Source organism: Pistacia vera, unplaced genomic scaffold, assembly GCF_008641045.1.
Source record: "Pistacia vera cultivar Batoury unplaced genomic scaffold, PisVer_v2 Contig344, whole genome shotgun sequence".
NCBI lineage: Eukaryota > Viridiplantae > Streptophyta > Magnoliopsida > Sapindales > Anacardiaceae > Pistacia > Pistacia vera.
In genome coordinates this window covers 1740687-1755763 of record NW_022196162.1, presented here as the reverse complement: position 1 = coordinate 1755763, position 15077 = coordinate 1740687, and the positions used below count along the sequence as shown (strand labels likewise).

The 15077-nt window shown below is 36.6% G+C and overlaps 2 protein-coding genes across 2 annotated transcripts; one reads left to right on the top strand and one right to left on the bottom strand.

Annotated features, from left to right (window-relative positions):
• Positions 1-305: 305 nt before the first annotated feature.
• LOC116138784 (transcription factor MYB80-like) lies at positions 306-1909 on the top strand. Its single transcript, XM_031424456.1, has 3 exons — positions 306-747; positions 836-965; positions 1044-1909. Exons 1-3 carry the CDS (start codon positions 615-617, stop codon positions 1759-1761), a joined length of 981 nt encoding a protein of 326 aa, XP_031280316.1. The 5' UTR covers positions 306-614; the 3' UTR covers positions 1762-1909.
• On the bottom strand, positions 1804-14887 carry LOC116138783 (proteasome activator subunit 4). The gene is made up of 35 exons (XM_031424455.1): positions 14523-14887; positions 12753-12855; positions 12554-12666; positions 12214-12336; positions 11844-11945; positions 11594-11759; positions 11228-11344; positions 11063-11130; positions 10855-10956; positions 10548-10764; positions 10169-10405; positions 9946-10070; positions 9734-9851; positions 9426-9644; positions 9176-9331; positions 8947-9023; positions 8647-8855; positions 8122-8338; positions 7943-8022; positions 7709-7826; positions 7450-7620; positions 6944-7112; positions 6815-6858; positions 6663-6705; positions 6437-6582; positions 6130-6224; positions 5150-6051; positions 4675-4956; positions 4492-4587; positions 3873-4057; positions 3499-3580; positions 3019-3140; positions 2612-2704; positions 2092-2245; positions 1804-2003 (listed from the first exon to the last, which is right to left on the bottom strand). The coding sequence occupies exons 1-35, from the start codon at positions 14681-14683 to the stop codon at positions 1962-1964; spliced, it is 5454 nt and encodes a 1817-aa protein (XP_031280315.1). The 5' UTR covers positions 14684-14887; the 3' UTR covers positions 1804-1961.
• Positions 14888-15077: the final 190 nt, after the last annotated feature.

The window sequence follows — 15077 nt, the reverse complement described above, 5'->3', positions numbered from 1 at the left end:
AGCCAAATTTTGTTATAGTCAAAGGATCAAAATGCTAATATTTGAAACATTTGTCCTTTAAAGAGTAAACCAAAACTACAGGGATAAAAATGTTAACTCTCAAGATTCACAAACGAATCAAAGGGCCCCTTAAGATTTTGTTTACAGTAAAAAGTGACTCACCTCACGTGCGCCAACTGTTTATACATATAAAACCAAGTGGTTGACTGCAATTACACGAGGAGGTGGCTTTGTCTGAGCAGAAGGAGAAAGTCAGCCACCCAAGAACTCCAAGTGGAGTCAATGAAAGAAAGAGAGAGAGAGAGAGAGAGAGAGCTGACCAGGCGTCTCGTGGGTGAGCTACCGGTCTATCTCTCACACGCTCAATGGCGTTGAATTTTTTAATATAATCATGCACCTTTGATGTGATTTCTATCTTTCTTCATACAAACAACAATTCCATGCACGTATATCCTAACCCCTTTTCACATATATATAACAATATCACTCACCATTTCTTTTCTCAGTGACCAAACAAAACAATTCATTCCCCCCTTTTTCTTTACTATAACCACCATCGACATTTCTAGTTAAAAATAAGCAAAGTGTGTTAGAAAAAAAGATTTAAGTTAGAGATGGGACGCATACCGTGTTGCGAGAAGGACAATGTGAAAAGAGGGCAATGGACTCCTGAAGAAGACAACAAGCTTTCTTCTTATATTGCCCAACATGGCACTCGCAACTGGCGCCTCATCCCCAAGAATGCCGGTTTGTTTTTACTCTCTAATGATATAAGAATTTCTAAACTCAATTGAGAACCTTGACTAATAAGTTGTTTTTAATTTTGATATGTTAGGTCTCCAGAGATGTGGGAAGAGCTGCCGGCTGCGTTGGACGAATTACCTTCGTCCTGATCTCAAGCATGGGCAGTTTTCAGAAGCGGAAGAACAGGCCATTGTGAAGCTACACTCTGTTGTTGGCAATCGGTATGTCATTATGTCAATGCATATGCATGTTCTAAATGACAGTATCTAAATGGTTGATTCGAAAAATGTGTAATGCAGATGGGCACTGATTGCAGCTCAGCTACCCGGCCGGACGGACAATGATGTTAAAAATCATTGGAATACCAAGTTGAAAAAGAAGCTTTCAGGCATGGGTATCGATCCGGTTACCCACAAGCCGTTTTCCCACCTGATGGCGGAAATTGCCACCACGCTGGCACCGCCTCAGGTGGCTCATCTTGCGGAAGCAGCCCTCGGCTGCTTCAAAGATGAAATGCTCCACCTGCTAACTAAGAAAAGAATAGACTTCCAGCTCCAACAATCGGCACCAATGAACACTACAGCCACTTACGTTACGAGTAAAAATGATGAAAAAGATGACACTACCGAAAAGATCAAGCTAAATCTATCAAGGGCAATACAAGAGCCTGAAATGCTGCCATCGAACAAGCCCTGGGACCCTACAGGAGCAATGTCGGCAAATTTTGCCGGAGGCTGCAGTGGTTTCCCTATATCTGATAATGGATTTCACTACGGCACAACATCATTTGGTAATGATGGAGCTGCATCATCAACATGGAGCCAGAGTATGTGTACTGGAAGTGGAAGCACATGTACAGCCCGAGAACAACAAAGGCGGCTGCATGGAAAGGTTGAAGATGACAGTTGCGAGGAGTCCGAAGGTGGAAAAGGAATCAGGAATGGATCCACCATATTCAATACAGATTGTGTCTTATGGGATTTACCATCTGATGATCTAATGAATCACATTGTTTAGGAATGCTTATAAAGCAGAGGAAAGAAGGCAGAATTCCTACTATATGAAGAACAATAAACTCAACCTCAGTGATAGAAGATACAGATGTAAATAAAACTCATTTACAACTTATGATAGAATTTACTCTGAAAATAATTTTTTCTCACTATATTCTCAGTCATTGTGTTTCTATTACATCTTTGTCTTACAAGTAATGTAGATCAAGCGAAATACGAAGATGACGAGGAAGTATCCGCCAAAATCTGCAAGCATTAATAAGAAAATTAATGATCAAATTCTCCAAAATTAAAGCTAAATGTCTGGAAAAGGATAACTTTTTTATGAGGCTACCTCGAGTTGCTCTTCTGTAAATGAATCTTTCTGTAGATTCCATGTATCAGCATGAGTCCGACGGAACTCTGCAACTGCTTTTGTGACTGTAGATTTAATTGGTGTTGGCTCCCCACCGAATCGAGCCAGTAATGTAACATGCTCAGGCAACCAACTGAAAGGGAAGATAATGTCTAATATAAGCATGAAATGACATTACAATTGTCAGAGTAACACAGTCTATTACAATGACCAAGGATTGCTAACAATTTGGCATCGGAACACACTTCAGTTCGCAAAATTATCCCCAATAGTTTTCAATTAAACGGAATGATTGTCAATTTTAGCAAAGCCAAGATAAGAAAACAAGAGCAGCTCCACTGACTTCACGGGAAAGAGAAGACCCAGTTGAATTTTTATTCTACAAGTACTTGTAAGAGCAAAAAAGTTATAACAATTCCAGGTAATAATCTGACATCCAAGTTTGTTATTAAGAAACCAATATGATAAGAACAATTTCTTATTTTGAATGTCAACAAACCTGGGCATATCATAAGGGACTGATAACACAGAAGCAACCAAAGCAAGCACAGCGCCATGTCTAGAAGCGATTGTCTGGCCGGAACTCAAATTCCTACACTCACAGATTACAGATCTCAAGATTAGAACAAAAATATCAACAAAGAAATTTTGAGTATCAGAGCGCGTTACACAAGTATGTTGGATGCACAAAAATTATATATAGAAATGCATACAAGGAAAACTTATATGTTTAAGTGTAAGCAGATGGGGATTCCACTGTGCACCATATGAATGGATGACATACATATCCTAAGAACAAACCCATGAATTTGCATTTATTAACTACAAATATATGGAAGTTTTTCCCTCACTGGAAGGTACATAGAGAAAATAACATTTCAAATACATCAGAAATAAAGATATCACCTCTTATTCTTCCTTTGAATGATATTCGCCTGCTCATAAGCTCTATCACGGAAGTCCTTAGCTAAATCTTCATCCCCACCCTTCATTAAACCTGCTAGAACAGCTGCAGCATGCTCCCTTACCTGGCCAAGATGTGGCTATTTCTGTTAAAACGTAACAAAATCCTACCAACAATAGCCTGATAACTCAAGACAACGATAATAAAAACCGCTAACTCCCATAATATTTTGACATTATTGCCAAAACCCATCTTAATATTTCAGGCTTTGAGATAATAAGAACAGCTAACTCTGATAAGATTAAGACATAATTGCCAAAACCATCTTTAATATTCAGATTCTGTGCACATCTTATGGGTAAAATTGAGGGTATTGTGTCTAATACTGAACCTAAGTTGGTAATTCGACGTTATCATTCAATACTGCAATAAACATTCTTAGAATGCAAGAACTGCAGCAATACATTCAGCCAGGAACTTGCCTCAACTTGATTGTCTGTAAGTAACTTCTCCACAGTTCTCCAGATTTTCTGTTTCTCCATCTTCGAGAGAATGAAAGTGTGCCTGTTGTTTACAACAATGTTAGTATCTATATCATAACACAAACATTAAAAGTGAAATGAAGAAATCATGAAAGAGATAGACTACAGAAATAAAAGAAAAAAAGGACCAAGAAAGCGATCCTTTCTCTACAAATGGCAATTTATTAAGTAAAACTTCTATTGCAAGAAAACATAGACACTCTACCAATGAACTTAGCAGATTTGTTTCGGAAAAGTTGAGTCAAGAAAAGCAGTCACAATCAATAAACCAAAAATTTGTGATGCAAAGGAGAACCCATTAAAAGGTACCTTACCTATACATAAAAGTTCGAAGATACGTTAAAGTAGCTGATCTCGTCCTCCAGTTAGAATCATCCGCGGAAGATAGAATAACTGAAACAGCTTTCTGAAGATGAGGTTCACTGAAAATCCTCCATTTAAGCAACTCAAAAGCTGCTTTGGCCAATGTTGATAAATCTTTGTTTGAAGTTGAAGTTTCCTTTGCAAGGGGAGTTAAAAAAAGGGAACACTTTTTAGGAAGAAGATGGGGATGCAATCAAAAAGCTTGTAACAGAATAGCAAGTATGCAGTGATCACAACAGCTTGAGAAACAGAACATCTATACATAACTTATGCGTGCGAAGAAAATGATTAACTGATTACATAAAATTCAGTGGCAAAACAGCATATAGTAGTGGCAAGGGTGCTGAAACAAAAATAAAGCAATATAGAAAACCAGCATGATCATTTCGTTAGTTTCTCCTATTTCAAACTCATTGAAAATGGAAACAGTCAGACTTCAAGTGCTAAATTCCAGTTTTAAAACATGTTCTGAAATTTATACAATCAGTGTATATATATATATATTTCCATAAATTCTATTCTTCTTCAACCAGATGAGAAATGATTGTTAAAAAATTGTACTTCTCATACCTGCAAGGATATTACAGGATAGAGGAGTCCCACAACCACATCCAGCAAACATGGAGATCTTCCGGACTTCAAAGTTGAGATTATAAAATGAAATAACTACACATATCAGGAAAATTGAACTGATTAGTAAAGAACATAAAAACAGAATAAGATTTAAAATCAAAATATTATAAGAACCAGTACCGTTTCCATCCATTTGACATCGTCTTGTGAATCCCCATTCAAATGCCCATTTTGAGTACTAATATCAGTTGACATCTCTGAACTGTCAGAATTACTATTATTCTGAATGTTCATAACAGCTTCAGATGCTCTTTCTGTTAGAAACTGAACCCATCTTTCCTCTTTAAGATGATTATCTATATCAATGTTTTTCCCTTCATGTGAATGATCATGCGGAAATGACATATAGAGCCGAATGTTCGAGCACAGCACAGAAAGGTTAACACCTATAGCCTCTCTTACCTGTCAAAAATTGACTTCACATTGGATGCAAGCAATAAAACAAATCCAAAGACCATAGTAACACAAAAGAGATATAATTTAGCTTTTCTGTTTTCCATATAACTAAGGATTAGTTCTCTTAAATCATGTATATACTGTAAGTAAAATTTAGCAGAAAAATGAAAAAAATTTATGCTAAGAGAAACATGCTTACTTGGGCTGATGAATGGCACATGTCATGAAGCAACTCATCCAGAAGTGTGATATGTAGCTGTATTTCTGGTAATGGCATCTTTTGTGGGGATATTTCTATGAGTGCAGCTGAAAGGAAGGCATAGCGCTTTGCAACCACTGTTGTAGTCACAGTTGGAGGTAAAGGTGTCGCTAGACAATTCAAAATTTGTTGCCTCAGAAGAGGAACTTTTGTTCCATACTTCCCTTTTCCAGTAACAGCATAGCGTATGCAAGCTGCCCACTCAGGAGTGGATTCCACTGATGGGGTAAGAATAATATTCTGCAACTGGACCATTATCCAGCTGTCCCACACTCCTAAAAGACCATCAACATCAGAGTGCAACACCCCAGCCAATGCTTCAGCAGCAACACATTGCTTAGACCGCTCTTTGGCATTTACAAACTCCTCCAATGTACTTTTAAGTGCCAATATAACAGGCATTCCACATTCTTGTATCAGCCGCTTGAAAATCCGGGCAAAGTTGGAGTAAAAAGTATCAATTCCTAATAAAGAGATCCAACTAGGAGTACGTGGCCATGAAGCTGAAAAATCAAAATAAAACCGGGTGATTGATTTGTCTGCTAGGCTCTGGAAGGAAGAATTTCCATGATTTCCTCTGGAAGATGAGCTATCAGTATCTGTGATTATATGAACATGTGAAAGACTGTTAAGAGTCTCATTAAAAAATCCCTCTTCCTGAAAAATTTCGCTCAATGCTGCCTCCAGAGATGATTTGGCATTTCCTTGTGAATTCCCAGAAGATACTGGTTGATCCTCCACTGACATTTTATAAGGTGATTCTTTCAGTAGTGTATTTAGAGCTGAGATTGCAAGAATTCTAGTTTGAGGAAGTTGACTTTTTAAATTCTTTAAGAAGTGACCTGAAATCAGACCAACATAACCAGTGTCACTAATGAACAAGAAAATGCTATTAAGCAACAAATAACAAGAACACAGACCAGTGGTTTCACTTAGGATCTTCGAAGAGAAGTTTGGATCATTTCTAGATGCCATAGCTAACAAAAGAAGAACTCTATTGGCCATTAGATTATACCTGATTAAAAAAATAAGAAGAAAAGGGGAAAATTGAGTCCATGTCAGAGAGATTAAAACATATAAAATAAGATTTTTGTGAATAAAGATTGAATCAAAGGGAAACATCGGCCACCACATTATTATTTGTAGTTGATTAACAGGCCTGTCCTCAAAATGCCAATTACCAAGACACTACGTGCCATGTTGAGAAAAAATCAAAACAGTATTTACCGCCAGTGCAAGCGAGTAGAATCAAAACTCAAAGAACCAATCTGAGAAACCAAATCTGCAAAATCTGATCCTTCTTTATGAGTGTCCATCGTCTTCAATATGCTCTTAGACACCCCAGCAAAGTGGATATTGTATTTGACAAACAGCTGCCAGTCACCTCACACAATCAATTTAAATCACAAGTAATTGACGCATTTGGCTCTAAATTATACACGGGAGATTTTACCTCATTGATTGCTTTCTGAGCTTTTAGTGATTCATGATGGGAGCTACAAGCAGAAATGCAAAAGCATAAGACTAAGCACATAAGATACTTTCTAGCAAAAAAAAGTTACACTAATTTACGCAGAACTGCCATATATATGTAAGTAAGGGCACCTTGAAAGAATCCCAAGTAGAAACGAAGAGAATGCCTTTTGATCCTAGAGGAAAAAAGAAAATGAAGATGCATTAGTGAAAATCGACTTTCTAAAATATCTTCAGAGAATTTTGTGCTAAAAAACCCACCGTTGTCAAATGCTTGAGAACTGTCTGTGTAGAGAGGACTGCACAAGATCCTAGGACAGCATATTCTGGTGAGCTTGGACTCCTTAAATTTTCAGTAAGAGAGAGCACACACTTTGAAAACAAGGATGGCCATCTCTTGATCATCTTTAATAGAGATTTTCCAGCAAGTCTAGGAACCAAACCAACATTTCACACAGATGTCAGACATGATTTAGTACCATAATAATTTGACACTAGATAAGCTGAATTACCAATATTGAGAATAAATGTTTCTGACAAAAATGTGAATCACATAACTTTGTAAAACAAGTAGCAAAAGACTTAAAAGTAATATAGTCAAGATGAGTTCCTTCTATTTTGGGGCAGGTCCAGGTCTAGACCTCCTGCATACCTAATTTCTACTCTCTTTAAAAGACAATATTTATCCAGCAAAAGACAGAAATGATCTAAAATAACTACTAAATTGTTTGATCATAAACTCACTCCTACTAGGTTATGGTACTCACAAGCGAACAGTTTCATAGCTATGCAACGAGAGATTCAACAGATCATCCATCAAAAGAACCACATGGTCTGAAGGAGAGAAATCCCCTGTTGTACGAAACAGATGATAGGATGATTGTGATGATCTCCATGTGCCATGCATGTATGCTTTGTCAACAAGTGCCCACCTAGGCCTGCAATTCAACAATAGATTAAGAGTTTCAATTCCAGATATTGATCAATACATTGTTCAAGAAAAATCTGATGATAAGTATACTTTACCTTCTCTTTCCTTTAGAATGAGAGGACACAATAAAATTTATAGGAGGCTCTATAATGGCAGCAGATTCCAACTTCCAAGCCTGCCTGTGATTTGACCACTCATCAAATTCCAAACTTCCTGTATTAAAAAGATCCAAAAATAACCTAATGTGAGAAAGATTCTTCTAAAATAAATAACTACTGCAAGGTGCTTCCAAAGACAAAACAGATCCACTTAAATGCCATATCCATTACCATAGTTTCCTAAAGCATCCATAATACGAATAATGAGTATCAATAGGATGCTGTCATCTGATTTTTCCTTCAATAAGTATCTGCCCATAGTAGAAATATCATTGATGTTCAGCTATAATAGCACCAAAATGTGAGGAATAATATCTTTGTGAACAAAAAAAATAATAATTAAACATTACTTGCAGGCCGCATGTACAATCTCCGCTGCTTTTTCCCGCAATTCAGTACTGCCTACGGTTGACCCTGTTGCTCCAGCTATTAGAAAAGGGGTATGACCAGGATCTTTCATCATCCCACTCAGAGAGGATGGCCTGAAATCAGGCAAGCAAGATAAAACACCTTGCAAGGTAGACTCTATACGTAAAAGAGTCACTTTCAAGTGCTCTTTCTCACTTCCTGTATTAAAAATGGTATGTAATGTTACATGTTGAAATTTTACTAAAACAATCAAGATGTTACTGTGATCAAGCAAGCAAAAAAATTTAAACAGGGAACGGGCATTTGTTGAAAGATTCTGGTGCATTGAATAAATAAAACAACAGAAGTAGATATCTCTGTGAACAAAATTTCCTAAAAACTTGTATTTTCTAGTATCACTATTATTATATTTGGATAAAAGTCTAAGCTCTCCAAACTAATAGAAACCAAAATCAGCACCTGTCCAGGCTAAGAAAACTGCCTAAGAGGAATGAATATGTAATTACCCGGATCAGAATGGATTTTAGTTTGGCATAGCTTCAACAGATCATCTAAAGCTGACTGAAAATGAAGGTTCAAAAGTTCATTTGCAAACTGAACTTCTTCGTTTGTTGGAACATGCCACTTTGGGCCTGCTACTGGTACATTATCAGAATAATCTTTTGTGCTGATCCATTCCTCTAATGCAGAAGCAGCAGGGTGACGCAAAACGCACCTAGAAAACCAGAATGTAAATTTAATTTCCACACAATAAGAGAACAAATTGAACATAACGATGATTATGAAATTCTAATAAAAGATTATACCTGTACTGGTCAATAGGATAATAAAGAATCAGGCTTCCAAGAAGGGATCGAAGAAGATGATCACTGGCTACGTTAACCTGCAAATGATTAAAAATAAATAAACTCAATAACAAAACAAAGAACAATTTCAACTATTCAATACCAAGCATCCATTTAAACAAACTGCATGTCAGTAAAGAGAGTTGTATATTATGCAGAAACATTAATCAACTAAAAGCATAAACCAGACCTTCCAAGATGGAGAGTCGAAGGCAGAAACAATAGCTTCTTCGAGTTGATCCTTGTAACGAAGAAGTGCAGGACCTGCATAACTGATCGCAACTGATAATATTTTTAATTGATAATCAATTGCTGTTTCAAGTGCAGGAGAAAGTGTAGGTTTTGCCTGAGAAAGAGGGAGGAAAAAACAATTAACTTCCACTACACATATATAGAAACAATATAAATGCTAAAATAAACACTAGTCACAGGCAAAAGACCTTGGTTGAAACAGAGGCATCAGTAATCCCTCTGCCTCCGAATCCAGTAACAGGTGTTCCTTCCAAAGAGGATATAGCAGACAACAAAACTGGCTCAACAAGGTGAACAACTGCCTCCTCTGGGTTTGTCTGAACACATGCACAACAAAGTAGTCCAACCTCAGCAATTGCCCCAGGTAGAATGTTTGTTCTGACAAACTTGGAAATTTTCTTCAAGGCCTGAAAATGATGTGACAAAAAAGTTCATAATTATTAGCACCCAGAGGAAAATAAAAGTCTGAACTAAGCATTATATGCTTACAACTGACCTGATTATATAGTGATTTTGAAAGTCTCCCAAGCAAGATCTCGAGCATACAATAGTAATAAGGACCTTCCTCGACCAGAAAAGTTCCTGATGTTGCTGATGAATTTAGGCCTTCATTCCTGCAGCACCGCTAATTAATCATCTTTAGGGGAAAAAGAAAAATGCAACACTTCTTAACAAATGGGATGAGGATAGCCAATTAACAGCACTTACAGAACACTACTGGGTTCCAAATGTTGAAGTAACGAAAATAAGCGACATAGGAATTCATCTAGCCATTCAGAAAAGCAGACCATTGGCATGGACAGTTCATCACTGTTGTCATCCAGAGCAGCTATCTGCAGTTACAAGGGGATAAATATTTTACCTTGTATCTACTACAAGTTATGGGCATATCACACATTTTTTCCATGAATGTTGGGGGGTTCAAGCTTACATTGGAAAATATGGAACCAATTAGTTGCATGGTTGCCAAGGTTTTTGGAGGGTCATTAGCATCCATACCAGCTAATGCATTCGACAATGATATCATCAGAAGTTCAACATACAAATCATCACCACCATCAAGATCAACTGATTTCACTGTTGAGGTTGATAGGGATGTGAGGAACAGAGAACGCCCAGCAAATGCCACTGACATAACAGCAGTTTTCAACTGATGGGTGGCAGTCATCTGACTAGACACAAAAAGTTGATAAAGGAGAAGTTAATGTGAAGACAGAATCCCAACTTAAAAAAAAATGAAGATTTCTGGTACAAATAATGTCAGATGTCAATAATTTTAGCATGAAAGCAATACATTCAACAATACTAACCGTCTCCAAGGCCATACGGAACCGGGATGCTAGAAATGGAAGAACCGAAGACGGATCCACATAAGACAAAATGGAAGTTGCAGCAGCAACAGTCTCAGAAAGATGTTCGTTTTTGCTATATTGACCACGATCAATTAACTTCAGCACCACATTGACAAAAGAAGTCCTCTCTGAACTTCCTAGATATAGTTCACTCTTTCTAGCATGATGAGTGTTCCTGTCACGACAGTATATTGACTAGAATGAGCATTAAATATGATTTCAATAAATGAAGAACACATATATAATCAAGTTGGTAAATTCTTACTGCTGTTGACGCTGTAAACGTTTTTGGAAAGTAACAACCAAATGAAGCAAAAACCTCTCCAATGAATAAGTCCAGCGACCACCATTAGAGGGATGGTAATATCTACAGCAAAAATTTCAAAAAAGGACAGATAATTAGAAACTAGGAACAAGCGACTAGAGTGAGAAAAAAAATATATATTATAGCATTAAAATGTCAGAGAACAAACTGCTCTAAGAGGTCGACCAATTTCTCAAAATGCTTTTGAGCTGAACTGCCGGGTCTTAATAGATACACCTGCAATTTCCATAATAAAATATACAAAATCTTAGGAGCTACCGATATTGGTATACAAAATTTAAAGTGAAATGCAGACCACAGTCTATAGTCTTACAACTGATTTTGCAATAGCCTTTGCTGGGGTGATTGTTCTATTGGAGAACAAGAACCTTGTATTTCTGGGAACATCCACAGAAAAAGGATATGATCCACTTCCATTTGCCACAGGAACCTGGGATTCCCAGACATCATTAATTAACAAGAGGAGTAACAAATGGGAAATTAAACAGCCAAAAACATCAGCAACCAAAAAGAAAGAAGCAATAAAGGAATGGAAAGTGAAAAGACAAAAGAGCTCAAGCCATATAATAAACCACCATGTAAAACATAAAGGTGAATGAATATACAGTGATACCATCTTCAATTTATCATTGTACATATCAATTTTGTACTGATTGATCTAAGAGATTATTATGCTCACCTCAAACATGTTCAAGTATCTCGAGAAAAGAGTGGGTAAGTAGCACTCCCAGTCAATAAACTCGTAATTCTTTATAACACGAGCTATAACAGCTGTCCATTGACTGTTCCAGAATTGGCAATTTGGAATTGAGTCCCACAGTTCTAAACACTCTTTAATCCAATCACTGCCATGCCAACAGTAGGAAAGGGTCGCATTAGTCAACTGAGAAACCATAACTAATAAGAATTCCCAAACTTATGCTTCTTACTTTGAAAAGAAGTCTTTGTTGTCCAAGTTTGTAGGGAGAAACAATCTCACAAACCCTGATCCTTCAAAGGATGAATTGTGCCATGGATTTTCCAAACGAGATCTGCAAGTTTGATATAACAATATTTAGTAAGTGACAAGAAAGCAATCTTAAGGATTTGCCATTATGCCTAAGTAATTCATTTTAAATGAGATATCTGAGGAAGAAGTTGAATGATTTTTAAGCCTTAAAACTCATATCGAACTTGTTCCTTCCTTTTTAGCTGTGTTATATGGTTGCAATATAAGTAGATTGCCAGGAAATTATTATTGCATATCAAGCTTACAACTTTTGAATTAATGTCCAACTAAAAGAAAATCAGAAACTACACCTGAACTCAGACCATATCTCCAAGGCAGAACCTGGTGGAAAGAATTTCCGACAGGATCGAACAAGGGAGTTAACAGTTTCAAAATGTCGCTGTCTTAATCTCCACCCCTCTGGACCAGTGTTCCTGTAACATTTATATTATTCATTCAAGGTATCATTGTAAGATGCTCTCGAAACTATGAGAAAGACAAAGAAAAAAAAACAAAAAAAACAGCATATGCAAGAGCTTACAGATGAAGAAAGGTTAAAGATCAAGGTAGATGATTTAAAAGAAATGTAACAACAGAGAAAAAAAAAATGTTATTCATAACACATTTGGAAAGCACAAAAGTAAAACTCACCTTGTGAAATGTGTATGAATCAAAGTGTCATACAAAGGCCGCCATGGAACTTTCAATGACAATTTCTTTCGATATTTGTTAAGCAATCTGACTAACATATTTCCCCATCTAACCTAATTCACAGAAACAGAACGACATATAAGAAAAAAAGACAAAGAATGACAGCAAACGAATAAGAAAAAGTTTTACAATGTAGCACCTGGACATAGAGTTTGTTCTGAGATATGTTGAACAATTCTAACCCAAGTTCCACAACCGCACCCACATCTTCCAAAGATACTTCACTCTTTGCCTTTATGAATCTACACAGCAAGAAAAAATAAGTCAGACTCCACTTCTGTTACTATATCTATTAATAGGGACACCTTGAATGATCTACTAGCGTCATTTATAGCTGAAAAAGTCAAAAGTATAGTTATAATGTGTGGTGGAAGACCAGTGAAAGCAAGATGATGGCCATCCTCAACTATGTACCAAACAGGAAATTGATTCATACAAATTACACTCAAAGGTACCATGCATTAATTCAAATTATATTCTTCCGTATACATGCATCAATCACCAAACTGGAAAGGAGGCAAAAATAAATTCCATGTGTATACATTATTAGGGTCAACCAGAAATTATTATGTTCATGATTCTTCAGCCACCAGTGGATATAAATATAGCTGTAATTTTAATAACAAGCTACATAAGAAAGTCGGTTTCTACGTAAAAAGACAACCAGACATAAGCCTAAAAATATGTTACTCATGACCGAAACAGGGAAAAATATTATGATATTACATTTGCAGAACAATATAGGCATTGTGGCCAAGTCTGCATCTGTCAGTGCACGAGATCTTATCAAGGTTGAGATCATGAATGAGACTCAACAAATGAAAACCCATACCACTATAAAAAATCACATCGATGGATTACAGTATCGAAATATCTATAAATAAAGCTTAGATTGGATTTCTTCGTACATAAGAAACCAGAACAGCCATCAAGATTGGTGAAGCTAGTACAAGTAGTATCATATGACAATGTGATCATAAGTTAATACCAGATTTTAGAGCCCCATCCAAGCATGTAAAGCTACAAGAGGGAAGCGACCTCAACTAAAGGAATCATTACATTCATATCATTCCTCTCTTAATAAATAAGAAAATGTAACTCTGCCGTAAGCCCTTCCTCTACTTTCTTTTCTTTGAATACCAAAAATGTATGTATAACCAATCTTCCCATCCTCTCACAATTTCCACTTGTACACAATCAATACAGGCTTTCATGAACTCAATGAGAGAAAATAACTGCATGGTCCATATTTACGTGCGAGCGTCTCAGCTCCAATCTTAATCACACTAAAGAATCTCAATAAGTCATTGAGCATAATTGCATGACACTCAGTAATATAATTCAACTGATCATCATAGGTCTCAAACAATGAATAACCAACACTAAAATGCCCATTGTAAGCACATTCTCCTGTTCTCACATCCAAATGCACTAAAGCCTTCTAGAATAACACTACATACCAACTTTTACATACAAACTGATATAGCACATAATGAATAAAACAGTGAGAGTAGTTAAATAATGTGACACTAAATGAGCTATACCATATCAATTTATATGTAAAATTCAGTATAAATAGTTTATGCTAGTCTCTCTCGTCTCTGAGCTGAACACAAGCTTATTTTGATCAATCGTAACTCAAAATCTAGTCACACTTCCAGAAACAAACCACCTTTTCTGTGCCACGTGGCCACAACCTACGAACTAAAAATACATTCCTCACCCGACCCCACACTCACAATTCTTTTAAGTCCACTAAAGTCAACAATTAACAACACTCAAGCAAAAAACAAATTTAAAATTCACAAAAAAAGAAAAAAAGAACACAGTGAATCAATCAGCAAACAAATTCAAAATCAAAATTCAATCGAAAAACGAAAATTAAGTTTCAAGCAAAGTGAGAGCTCACAAGTCGATGACTGAGATCCATTTGATAGTAGCGTAAACTGAATCCGGATCGTCCCGGCGGTATAAGTCCTTGACGGAGCTAACGACGGATGCAAAGGATTCCGCCTCACGCTTCGTCTGCTCAGCCACAGGCGGCGGCAGCCACGCATTGTAGAGATGCATGTCCGTTTCTGTTTGACGACGATTCAGTTAAGTGAACTGAACTGAAAACAGGAGTCAAAATTGAAACGAAAGGAAATAAAATGAAAAATGAAGCGATTGAATTTCGAGAGTTCGGGGTTGTTGTTAGAGTATTTATAGAGATGGAATTCGAGTCTGATTTCTTTTTTGTCAAGAAACTCGGATTTTGGATTTGTTTCTTCAAAAATTTTAATTTAGATTTTTGCTGGGTTTTGAAGAAGGAAGGGTGTATTTATTTATTAACATGGGATTGAGTTGACTGGTTACCGCCACGTGGGGTTCAGTCATTAGTTCAGAGAATAATAATTATGAAATAATTGTATCTTGGGGAACGGGAAATATATTTTTTTTGAAACTGTTTTTCAAAAATGTTTTA

Excerpts from the sequence above, each read along its gene's own strand:
- LOC116138784 (XM_031424456.1), top strand. The coding sequence starts at position 615 with ATGGGACGCATACCGTGTTGCGAGAAGGACAATGTGAAAAGAGGGCAA. Across the intron at positions 748-835 it reads CCTCATCCCCAAGAATGCCG|GTCTCCAGAGATGTGGGAAG; the intron begins GTTTGTTTTTAC and ends TTGATATGTTAG. Across the intron at positions 966-1,043 it reads CACTCTGTTGTTGGCAATCG|ATGGGCACTGATTGCAGCTC; the intron begins GTATGTCATTAT and ends TGTGTAATGCAG.
- LOC116138783 (XM_031424455.1), bottom strand. The coding sequence starts at position 14,683 with ATGCATCTCTACAATGCGTGGCTGCCGCCGCCTGTGGCTGAGCAGACG. Across the intron at positions 11,946-12,213 it reads GAGATATGGTCTGAGTTCAG|ATCTCGTTTGGAAAATCCAT; the intron begins GTGTAGTTTCTG and ends TCAAACTTGCAG. Across the intron at positions 10,071-10,168 it reads TTGGTTCCATATTTTCCAAT|ATAGCTGCTCTGGATGACAA; the intron begins GTAAGCTTGAAC and ends TTGTAACTGCAG.